The 11,385-nt window shown below is 41.4% G+C and overlaps 2 protein-coding genes across 6 annotated transcripts; one reads left to right on the forward strand and one right to left on the reverse strand.

Moving 5' to 3' along the window:
- Nucleotides 1-547: 547 nt before the first annotated feature.
- Nucleotides 548-8,737, forward strand: LOC130699348 (b(0,+)-type amino acid transporter 1-like). 5 transcript variants are annotated; one of them, XM_057521691.1, is made up of 15 exons: nucleotides 548-703; nucleotides 3,316-3,515; nucleotides 4,269-4,349; nucleotides 4,415-4,481; nucleotides 5,441-5,497; nucleotides 5,573-5,800; nucleotides 6,024-6,149; nucleotides 6,236-6,335; nucleotides 6,398-6,442; nucleotides 6,506-6,629; nucleotides 6,887-6,990; nucleotides 7,480-7,576; nucleotides 7,646-7,795; nucleotides 7,860-8,028; nucleotides 8,107-8,737. In XM_057521691.1, exons 1-15 carry the CDS (start codon nucleotides 649-651, stop codon nucleotides 8,172-8,174), a joined length of 1,671 nt encoding a protein of 556 aa, XP_057377674.1. In that variant the 5' UTR covers nucleotides 548-648; the 3' UTR covers nucleotides 8,175-8,737. The 5 variants fall into 5 exon arrangements, with proteins under 5 accessions (XP_057377674.1, XP_057377673.1, XP_057377676.1 ...); XM_057521690.1 differs by lacking the exon at nucleotides 6,887-6,990 and adding an exon at nucleotides 7,247-7,350; XM_057521693.2 differs by lacking the exons at nucleotides 5,441-5,497; nucleotides 5,573-5,800; nucleotides 6,887-6,990 and adding exons at nucleotides 4,834-4,892; nucleotides 5,024-5,207; nucleotides 7,247-7,350 and having other exon boundaries at nucleotides 549-703.
- A 331-nt stretch (nucleotides 8,738-9,068) lies between these two features.
- Nucleotides 9,069-11,188, reverse strand: LOC130699355 (DNA primase large subunit-like). Its single transcript, XM_057521701.2, has 7 exons — nucleotides 10,928-11,188; nucleotides 10,529-10,866; nucleotides 10,238-10,468; nucleotides 10,022-10,171; nucleotides 9,773-9,955; nucleotides 9,499-9,694; nucleotides 9,069-9,439 (listed from the first exon to the last, which is right to left on the reverse strand). Exons 1-7 carry the CDS (start codon nucleotides 11,085-11,087, stop codon nucleotides 9,138-9,140), a joined length of 1,560 nt encoding a protein of 519 aa, XP_057377684.1. The 5' UTR covers nucleotides 11,088-11,188; the 3' UTR covers nucleotides 9,069-9,137.
- Between the last annotated feature and the right edge of the window lie 197 nt (nucleotides 11,189-11,385).

The following is an 11,385-nucleotide window of genomic DNA, read 5'->3' on the forward strand; positions in this document are numbered from 1 at the left end:
TCGATGTTGCGATGGCTTAGAGAGCCATTTGTGTAACTACTGCGAAAGAAACGATCGTGAAAAATACTGCACCGTTATACGCAGGACGGTACTGGTTACATAGGTAGCCTTCAGCGCTTATAGAATTTCAACAACATTGCAATATTCCAAAGCGTAAAAGCAAGTTTATAACGACTAGGATAGAGACAAAACGATCAACAATTTGCCTGCAACAAAAATTAATGAATCTCGTTTATGTTAGTAACATAAGGTATGTGTATGACGTTTTCTAGGGGGTAATTAAAATCCCGTCTTTGTACGCAGTTCACGAGTGTCTTCTTCCTTAGCCTTTTAATATTCGTACAGCGAACGAAAAAACTTGCCCAATTTTCATCGTTTCCCGTCCGATAAAGCATCTAGTTAACCGACGAACACTAATTTCCTTGTTTAAAACATTGTTGTGGTGTAATGGTGTTTTTCCCCACCTACCGAAGTGGGACGGTAAAAAAAGGCAAGTGTAACAGGACTCGCAGCCCGAACTTGAAGTCAGTTAGCTGACGTCTATCGTCCGGAACAGTTGGTTGTGTCAAACGCTCTGTACGAACAGCATTAATCCTTTTTAGATTTTCATAACTGTGCAGGTGCTTTGTGGTCGCATCCTGTTTTGAAATGGACAACCCTGGTTTTCACACAAATGACGAAGTCGACCTTCACAAAAGGAAAGGTAAGGATAAAAAAAAAAGAGAACGATTTGCCATTTTAGCGATTTGATTTGAAAGTGAAACTTTTGTTTATAAGAGAGTTGTTGCTTTGTAATGGCAGGAATAGTTAGATGACGTACGTTGACAGGTGTTAATTTACTCGTCGCTTCCCCGTAAGTGGGCAACTGTCCATTTGCTTGGCTAACTGTTCGTCATTGGCCATTGGCAGGGTAACTTTCCATGTGGCAAAAATTCAATGGTTTTTGCATTGGTCATGAAAGATTGGTTTGCTGGAAAACACAGTTTGAAGTCTCTTCTTCTGTGTCCCCCGTTGTGCCAAAACGACATTTTAGCGTACGGTGTGGTCAGGAAAAACCGATTTGCTTCACTGTTGCTTTGATGAAAACAAAGCTCTTTATTTGGCCGGAGGAGGGCCAGTTAAAAAGTGGAGGTCAGTGACTGGATGGCATGACCGCGGGACATATGCTAAGAAGAAAATGACCCTCAACGACTAAATCTACAAAATTTCCCAAAGTCAATTACTTTCGCGTTCCAAAATACAAACGTCTAGGGGATGTTTTTAACTCACATTTCTAGCTCTTTTTAGCGCATGCGAAAATATGAATATTTTATCCCGTTCTCCTTCTAGTTTTTCAGCTGTTTGCATTCCCGCTCCTGTTAAGTTTTACCGTGAGAGTAAACAGTGAGGAAAAAAAAAATGAAGGAAATGTTGCCAAATAAAAACAATAAAAAATCGATCGATGAGGTTTGTAGTCTGGATGGTAGCCAGATCACATAGTTTGTCACTGCTTTCGAATCGATTAAACGGATTGGCAGCGAAAGAGATCGAATGGGATGGACCGTAGGTGTTTTTATATCCAGCGATACACTATCCCTGACTAAGTGAGAATGAAAATAAGAAATGAAAAGGAAAATTTAAAAAAATCTTAAAAAATCACATGCGCCGAGCTGGCAGGGGTAAGATGTGTGCTAAATTTACTCACATACACACACGCACGCATACACACATTTCATCCGGCGCCGGCGTAGTAGAGCGTCGCCGGATGGGCGCGCGCACTATCGGCCGTGTACCAGCAGTGAAACTGGCGGTGAGCATGTCGTCATTCAGTCTTCGGCGTTGTTCCAGGAAAGAATGGTTCAACATGTTACCGCTCTACCAATTGGTAAGTTTCTTTACCTTGCCCTTTTCTGTGCGTTTTTATCGCAATTTTTTATACCCACGGAAATCCGTTTGCCCACGCGCGGCTGTCGCCGAAGATTTCGAATCGTAATTCAACTGCGCAAGTCACGTTCCGCACAATTTAAAGAGCTGTGTGTAAAATCAGCATTAAGATTGTCGTGAATTTGACTATCGACCTTCAGCACGAATTCAACCGATAGGTTACTGCGTTGGTAACTTGCCGGTCGAATGGGGTCCCGAGGAATTAAGAGCACGGGGATTAAGAGCATATTCCGTAATTGATTTTTTTTGCCCCTCTGCGGATATAGACGGGACCCGCCGAACTCTTCTCCTAGAAGCTAGTGTGTAGGAATAACAAGATTTGGCAAGCGCCTTGCCAAACAAAGCACACAGCCAATAGAGTTTGCGATTTTTGCAGCGTGCGATCCGACCACTGGTCCGCTCTGGCGGGCCATTTGGCACAACACTGGACCGCGTGATGGCTAGCGCTTCTCACGCCGAGTGCGCTTAAATCGCAGGTTGTGTCACGTCCGCCATAAAAAATGAGCGAAAATGTGCATCACAACAAAACCGTTCCGCTCTTTAGATAGAAATATAGAAACGCGCATCCGTTAACGACATTGGCATAGGACCCTTACCCATGACGCGGGCGCTGTACCCTTCGCTTGGCCTATCAATAGACTTACACACACCCTCTCTAGAGCTGTGTGTCTTTCTGCTACCTTTCTTTCCGGGATCCCTCGCTTTTTTCTTGTAACTTTTCTCGAGTGATTGTGACAGGCAGCGCAGAGAAAGTAGAAGCTAAAAAAAAAAATTCAAAGGGCTGTCATCAAACATGACGAATTCGTCACGAAAAAGGTATACGACCGAACAGAGAGGGAGCGCATGCGTCTAAACGAGCAAGAAAACCTAGTAGAGTCTACGGCGCCGAAATCAATATGTACAGACATAGTACCCTATAGAGGAAAAATACAGTCAGACTGTGCCCTATAATTTCGATCCTTTTCTTGACTTTGACGAGTTTGAGAATCCTCTTTGTCCACCCACCACCTTTTAATCCGTTTCATTGTCAGTGTGGGCGATGGAAAACTGCGGATTATCAAAGACTATTAAAGCAATATATCTGATGTTCAAGTCACGAGTATAGTGTTTACCTAGCGAAAATATTGGAATCGCGATATTTAAATTGATCCCACTACACTCTAGGCGACAGATACTGGATATTAAAAGTGATCCATCATCTGTCAACGAAAGAAGGCAAGAAGAGTGCTTCCCTTTTTTTTTTCCTGGGAATGTCTGAACTGTTTTAGGTTCTTGGCTGGCGCAGAGAGATTGCCCGCCGTCTGCGCAATAACCATTTCTACTAAAGACTAATAGCCTTGTTGATCATGAAAAGCTATGATAACTTTTTGCTTTCTTTCTTTTCATTAACAGGAGGTGCTGAACAGCCTCATCATAGTCTCTTCAAAGATACGGGGGTTAGTGACAGTGGGACAACAACACCGACTTCCAACGGAGACGACGGTAGCCGAAGCCGAAGCAATAGCGATGACGCAACCAGCTCCAATCCGAGGAATGACGGCTTGGAGCGGAACGTGTCAACGCCGAATGACGCTCTTCACCTCGAGAGACGGGTAAAGCTTTTTTGATTGCACGGTCAGTTGCCGGCTAACAGTCCCATTTTTCAACTTGATACGACATTTAAAAAAGGGCTCTCACTTTCACGGATAACTTGTTTGCTCAATGTGTCGTTTTTACGGAAAAAGAGGCGAGCAATGTTGATCAAAACATTGATTCATCCCTCTCGAAAAAAGAAACCTTTTTTAAACTACGCGCCAAACGGGAGAATGCGGTCAGAACGTCTGCCATTCACCCTCCAAAGGTATTCTTGCGTGGTACGTGATAGTAGCCAACGAAGGGGGGAGGGAACGATAACGAACGTGCCGTCTAAATTTGGGTTCGGCTAAAGTTTTGCCGTCGCTTCTCTCAGCTGCCCTTGAAAGGGAATGGAATCAGTAGAGGAATCTAGAAGTATGGCTCATAGGAGTCGCCACAAACGCCAACAACATCTACCTCTCACATAAACAAGACATTGCTGAATTTTTTTGGCACAATGTGCAAAAACTCGGTGATTGATGTTATGAGAGTAGGGCAAGTGCGCAAGGACGTTTTTTTCTTGTTTTCTTACGCTGGAATCGGGCCACGTTCATTGACGACGTTAGCCCAGCTTTCGTTTTGTTTTTCTAAACTTGAAATCGTCTGGCGTAGACAATCTTTCACGCTATGACACGAGCTTACGATCAATCAAAGTTAATTCAGCTGTCAAAACATTGCGCCCTTGACAACGTTGCAAACGGCTAACTGTTTCAATAATTCGCTTGCGACAGGTGGGACTCGTCAGTGGGGTGGCTTTAATCGTTGGCACCATGATTGGCTCGGGTATTTTCGTCTCGCCGTCGACCCTTCTGGTACGTCAAAATGAGGCTTGAAAATTACATGGCACTTAAAATAATTGAATTTGAATTTCCGGCAGGTGAAAACCAAGTCGCCTGGTCTCTTCCTGGTCATCTGGGCTGCTTGCGGTCTGCTCTCTACCCTCGGTAACTTGCTTTTACATTCCGTTGTTGCTATTTGAATAATACGCAAATGGACGCAGTAGGTTATAGTAGCTGTAAAAACTTGGGATGAAAATGTTGTCAATATTTACACTACCTTAACAACGTTCAGTGCGCAAAGTCAGGACGTACGAACGCTCGTAAAAGGCTTTTCTTTTAATCTCACTTGAACTAGTTGTACGGCTCAACTACGAATTTGTTTCGGAATTTGTCGCCTTTTATTGCTTAGGTTAGGGTGTACGTTATTTAAACCGGATAATGATTGAGATAAGGTCGTTGACGAACTCAATGTCCTCAAAGATTTAACCTCTCGCTGTTGGAATCCTTGTTCATACAGGGGCGCTTTCCTACGCTGAATTGGGCACGATGATCACAGAATCAGGAGCTGAATACGCCGTAACGAATTAAAATTCTTTTTTTCAAATCCCCATGTCCTTTTTGGTCCTCTCCCCATTGACATCAAACATTAGATACAAAAAAAAAGAAAAACAAGAAACAAATAGTCTAAATCCGTCTATAAATTACAGTATTATCGCCATGCGTTCGGCTCGCTGCCGGCCTTCATATTCAGCTGGGTTTGTACTTTGGTATTAAAACCCTCTCAGTTGGCCATTATTTGTTTAGCCTTTGCTAAATACACAGTTGAGGCCTTCGTCAGCGAATGCGAACCGCCCATCCACATCATTCAGATCCTCTGCGTCGCCATAATCGGTACAGTTCACTTACAATCATGCTATTCTGTTGGCATGCGCATGATCTGATTGATTGCATGAAATAGGCCCACGTTTAGCTTCCGATCGAATGTCGTGACAAATATCCTGATATTGCGTGTTTGTCTACGGTCAAAAGTCATGATCGGAGATTCGTGCATGAGTTTTGTCGTTTCATTGTCGTTTGCATTTGGTTTGTTTTTCATAATGGCATGTAACTTTTGATATTGGAAGGAGCCCTATGCTACGCCGAATTGGGTACCCTCATCCCGAAAAGCGGTGGCGAATATAGTAAGCATGACTTGAATTCAAAATAGACGCAACAACAGTCTATAAGTGCAACTAACTAGTGTAGTGTTTCATTAGTTTACTTTAAAGAAGCGTTTGACTCACCTCGTCACCGCTTTTGGGGTCCCGTCATGGCTTTCCTCTACGCCTGGGTTTCGGTGATCCTGCTCAGGACGTCGTCCATGGCCATCATTGCCTTAGCCTTTGCTGAATACTCTATCGCTCCGCTGATGGATACGTTGAATTTTTGCTGGCCAGATGATAACCGATACACTTTGACTCGTTTGGCTGCCGCACTCTGCATTTGTAAGTAGTTTGACCTAGTTTGCCCGCATGTACTATAGGTCTACTACTTTGTTGAATGCTATCCATCTGCCGCATGTTTTTGCTTAACATGCCCCATCATTTTATGTTCAGAACGTTTGAAAACTAGGAAACAAATGACAGTCATTATTTTTTTCCAAAATAATTCCTACTCTACTCTTCTATTTTTTGTTTACCGTCTTCTTCTCGGTGGACCGTCGTCTAGGCCTGATAACTTTTATCAACTGTTTCAGTGTTAAGCTGGCTACCAAAGTACAGAATATCTTTACGGCGGCCAAGTTGGTGGCGATCGCTATCATCATTGCCGGTGGTCTTTACATGATCGGCATTGGTGAGACCTGCTAAATTATTTACGTGGTTAAGTTAGTTATATGAACCCCATTAAATTGAACAAAACAAAAACAAACAAACAATTAGGCAATACTCAGTACCTGAGCCAAGGATTTGAAGGTTCTACCACTTCTTTCGGTGACATTGCTACTGCTTTCTACAGTGGCCTCTGGGCGTATGACGGATGGTAAGCTTCGCTTTCATCATCATGGCAAGTTATTACTAACGTGTGATTTGCACGGAACACAGGAACAACCTGAACTACGTTACTGAAGAACTCAAGAATCCTTTTGTGTAAGACACCTGTCAATACCTTTTTAAATTGATGATTAACGTTCACGATCGAATTATTAACAGGAATCTTCCGCGATCCATCATGATAGGAATCCCGCTCACTACTGCGTGCTATGTCTTGGTCAACGTGGCTTACCTGGCCGTCTTGTCTCCGACTGAAATGATGGAATCCGAAGCCGTCGCTGTGGTAATATAAGCAATATTGCAACCACGATGATTTTGTTGAAAGGCATGAAAGCGCTTTTGAGAAAATAAAAGCTGATAAAGCTTTCTTTCACAACAACGCTTAGCTGCTGCATGAATGTTCCAAAGATGACTTTGTGCACTCCCAACAGCACATGTAGAGATTCATATTTTCTAGTTTTTAATTTATCGTCAAGCATGGCTTCTCATTACGTTTAACTGCACGGGTGTTTCGTGTGTGATTTGTTTTTACCCATTTAGGATTGGGGCAATCGACTGTTGGGTCCCATGGCGTTTTTGATGCCCTTAGGTGTTGTATTGTCAACATTTGGCGCGGGCAACGGAAGTCTCTTCACGGCCGGAAGGTTGATTTCTCATATCAGTTCTTTTCATCGATCAAAAACTGCTTGCATTATAATTCGCTTCAATTGCTATCACTCCAACGCTTTGCTGCATGCAGTAGGGAGGGTCTGGTTGCAAACGTCACAGTCCCTGTGTTATGAAATCCTGTAGTGTTTTTGTCCGTTTCTTCAATGTCTTTCTTGTTCTAGTCTTCATCCTCTATTTTTGTTTCTCTCTTGTAAACAATTTCTGGTGGGGTGGTGGTGATTTGGATACCAGACTTTCGGCACTCGGGCGCTGGGGGCTTTAGCTTGGCTGATGCCGCTAGCCGTGTGCATCAGTTGTTTCGGCAGTGCCAATGGAACGCTCTTCGTTGGTGGAAGGTAGATGGAATTTATTCCTTTTTTTAGCGTTCCTTTTCAGTTGAAATTTCCTTGCTTAACGCCGAGTAGAGCGATCTGACGAGTGAGGGAAGCGACTGAACGATGTACTAACATAATTGGATGAAACAGGTTGTGCTACGTGGCGAGTCGTGAAGGACATTTGGTTGACGTTCTTTCCTACGTCCACATCCGACGATTGACTCCCTCTCCAGCACTTCTTTTCAATGTAAAAATTGTTCATTTATGCAATATGGAACTTGATTAACAGATGAATTTGCACCTTAACCAAACGTAGAGCGCCGTGGCACTTATGATGATCATCCCTGGCGATATCGCCAGTTTGATTGATTTTTTCAGTTTCACGGCATGGATTTTCTACGGAGCCGCTATGCTTGCACTTATCGTCATGAGGTTCACCAAAAAAGACGCCCCGAGGCCTTACAAGGTACCAAGAAACCTAACATACAATTCAATGTATATGACAATCAGCAAAATAATGAAATTTATAGGTACCGATTATCATTCCGGTTATCGTGCTAATCATTTCCGTTTACCTGGTCATCGGGCCAATTGTGGACAATCCGAAAATCGAGTATTTATACGCCACTTTGTTCATCTTGGCTGGGTTCTTACTTTACGTACCTTTCGTCTATTACAAGAAAGTTCTGCCCGGAATGAGTAAGTCAACAAACATCCAATTCCTAAGAAAAGAAAAAAAAAGTTTAAAATGTTTTCATGTCTATCACTGTAAATAAGGTTACATTACAACATTTCTGCAACTCCTGTTGGAAGTAGCTCCATCAACAGCCATGGCAGAGGACTAACGTTACAAACAGTCACCATGGCGATCAAATAAGAGATGACAACCGAAAAATTTCCGTATTTATGGTCTAGCACTATAGGCGGTGAACTATTACGTGTACATTATTGTTACTCCGATCATGTGTTATAAAACCTTGTGTTGGTACGATGATTGCCATGCAATCTACATATAAAAAAATGGTTGTCTTTCCCTCCTCTTCAGTCATCCTTTTTCATAAATGGTTTTGTCCTGAAACAATGAGCTCGAGGAGTTCTTATAATTCAATCGAAATTTTACCAAAAGACACAAAGTTTGTATTGTTGATTTAGAGCAATGTTTTTTTTCTTCGTCTTTCCCCCTCCAACACAATCAAGTACTATTCTAGATTTTAATCTCCCAAAATGGCGAGAAAAATTATTTTAAAACAGGGATTCGTTCATCATAGACTTTTTTTTTTGAATTTTTTTATCACGCAGCTTCCATGTACTTAAAATCGAAGCCACTGAAATGTAAACTTAATCACTCAGTGACTGTGAATTTTGTACAGCATGCATACCGAAGAATAAAATACACAAGTGCCAATCACGCCAAAACATTTTATGTTGCTAACTTAAACAGGGATTTGACGGTACTAAAGAACACGTTGCGCACTGACCAATTCTATTTCTTCCCTTTTAATTCCCTAAAATGGTCTAAGATGAAAGTGCTAGTTTACGGACTCTATTTTTAAAAGTTTCAGCAATTAGGAAGAAAACATAAATTATAAATTGCTAAAAAAAGTGACTGTTTAAGATGCCCTATACAGAAAATTTTAACTTTTTGTTCACTAGTCTCAACATAAAACTCCAAAGTTTGTTAAGTTTAGGGAATTTAGGGAAGATCAATCAGTTAGTCTAATTCAGTTTTCAAAATTAGATTTTGTTATAGGTACAAATTATCGACTCACAACAACTTCACCTAATTTGATTTAATAATTTAAACTAAATTAGGTGAAATCATCGTCCATATCGATGGCTGCTAAAACAGACTCGCTCAGAATCTCATTCTCGTTAGTTATGTCTGGTTTCTCTGCTTTGGCAGGAAGAGTTGCGCGAATAGTTTGTACCTTGTGGGCTCCTTTAGGTTTTTCCTTCACCTCGCCGTTGAGAATTTTCTGACTTTCGATAAAGTACTGGTTAGGGTGTTGAATACCGGTGTCCACTTCCGTGTTGTGCGTCGCTTCAAAGTATCGCTGGCAAGCAATTTGGTAGTGGTGGCGTGTCACTAGATCAATTATTTCTTGAATGGCTGAAATTCAATAAAACATTTAAATTGTGTGATCGCAGAAATACACTAATAATGAATACCTGGCTGGGGAACACGATTGGTTGCCATTTTTTGCCGCAGCAACGCAGGATCGAAGTGTTTAAATGGACAGCCGTGATTCTCGCCCGGTCCTACGCTGGCGTTAATAATTTTGATACAACTGTGAGGTGAATAGTTAACTCTCTTTCCTTCCTTGCCGTAATTATGGCGGATAGTGTACGCGTATTGTTTTTCAAACTAAAACGACAATAACAAAAAAAGGGGAGTCAAATCTGATGAAAATTAAACACACTAGCAATAATCTTTTTTTCCAACCTTGTCAATATCCATGTTTTTGGAAAATTCTTCTCTCCAAAATTTCAATGAATGTTCCAAACTAAGTCCGATTCCTTTTATAAAAAGACCGTACTGGATGCGACCGCCGTGTTTCAAATGATGAGTAGAACGTAAGGTTTCGTGTAAATGGCGCATGCAAAGCGGGTAAGACTGTTTGGACAACTGAAAACGAAAAAATTTGCGTGCTAAACGGTTTCAATTGAAAATGCAATTAAAGTTTCTTCTTACCCCATCTAACATGTCAGGTGTTATAGCAGCCCCAGAAGATTTATTCTGCATCGCGTTAAAGTCCTGCCCAGTGTATCGTTTATCAAAGTCATTCAGAAGGCGACGGATCCGATGATCATCTTCAAGCTCTGGTAGCGAGCGGATTGTAAGCTTTCACAAAAAGGAAAATTCAAATAACTGTAAATTCAGAGAAATGTTTGATTTATCTTTAATTACCGCCATTGCTAGTGATAAATGGGTGCGGAACATGGCGGTGATTATTGAAACCAGTTCATCATTCGGGACGTAAGCATATCCAGCTTGCAAGTATACTTTACGATGGCGAACTAAGTCTAAAGCGTCTGTGAATGGAACCTTGTAGTATTCAACCATGTCAATCTTGCTGGCATTAAAAGGCATTGCATGAATAAGCTTAGTTAGAATCTTCTTTTTTTCTTCCTCTGGGATCTATCAAAAAATTGCTTATAGAACATTATACTCAACACAAATTATGATTTGAAAACATACTGGTTGAAAATTCATTTTGTTTTCTTTCATGAAATTCCTAATATCATCAGAATTTTCCATTGAAAATCTAAATCTGAATAGATCAGTTTCTTGAGAGATGAACCATCTCCTGGACTCTTCAGTTCTGCAATATGCAAGCCTTAGCAAAAAGTGAGATATATGGTCTTTCTGCCTTGCTTTGTAAATGATTTCATCCATTTTATCGTCTTTGATGCTTGAGCTAAGTTGATAGCAGCTGTTTAAATTTTGTTTCTGCAAATCATTTTTCAATGCTGTCTTCCATTCATCAGAGAACTTGGCATTTTTACTCAAATTGACTCGCTCAATGGCCCTAAGAACTAATATAGAGATGATGAAAAATTATTTTATTGCAAGAGAAAGTTTGACGGGCTAGTATACCTTTCAGACGTTCCACAGCCCAGTCTTCAAGCTCCTGCAATCCGATGGTTTCACTGGGTGGTACGGAATACAGTTGAATAGAGTGAGGATATTCACTTTTTAACTTCGAAGAATTTTTTACAGTGCGACGAGCTGAGTGACGTGGGGACTGAAATTCCATATTTCTGTCTTATAATTTCCCGTACTGTGTGATGGTGATTTAGACCTCTCACGCTTTCTTTCTTTCTTTCTTTGCTTGATCCCTTACTTGGTTTTTTTAATACGAACAACTCAGAGCAGGCGGCGAAGAAAAAACAATGGCCGTGGATTTCGCGCTCAATTCACAAAACAGCATTGCCATATATTCAAATATTCTTTCGTAGTCACTCCCACTCCCACAAATTATCCATGAATTCCAAGCTCGGACACTTCAGAGTAGTGCGGCCTGCATACAACATTGTATACAGACCGGTTGGTTT

This window comes from Daphnia carinata, chromosome 7 (assembly GCF_022539665.2).
Source record: "Daphnia carinata strain CSIRO-1 chromosome 7, CSIRO_AGI_Dcar_HiC_V3, whole genome shotgun sequence".
NCBI classification, from domain to species: Eukaryota; Metazoa; Arthropoda; class Branchiopoda; order Diplostraca; family Daphniidae; genus Daphnia; species Daphnia carinata.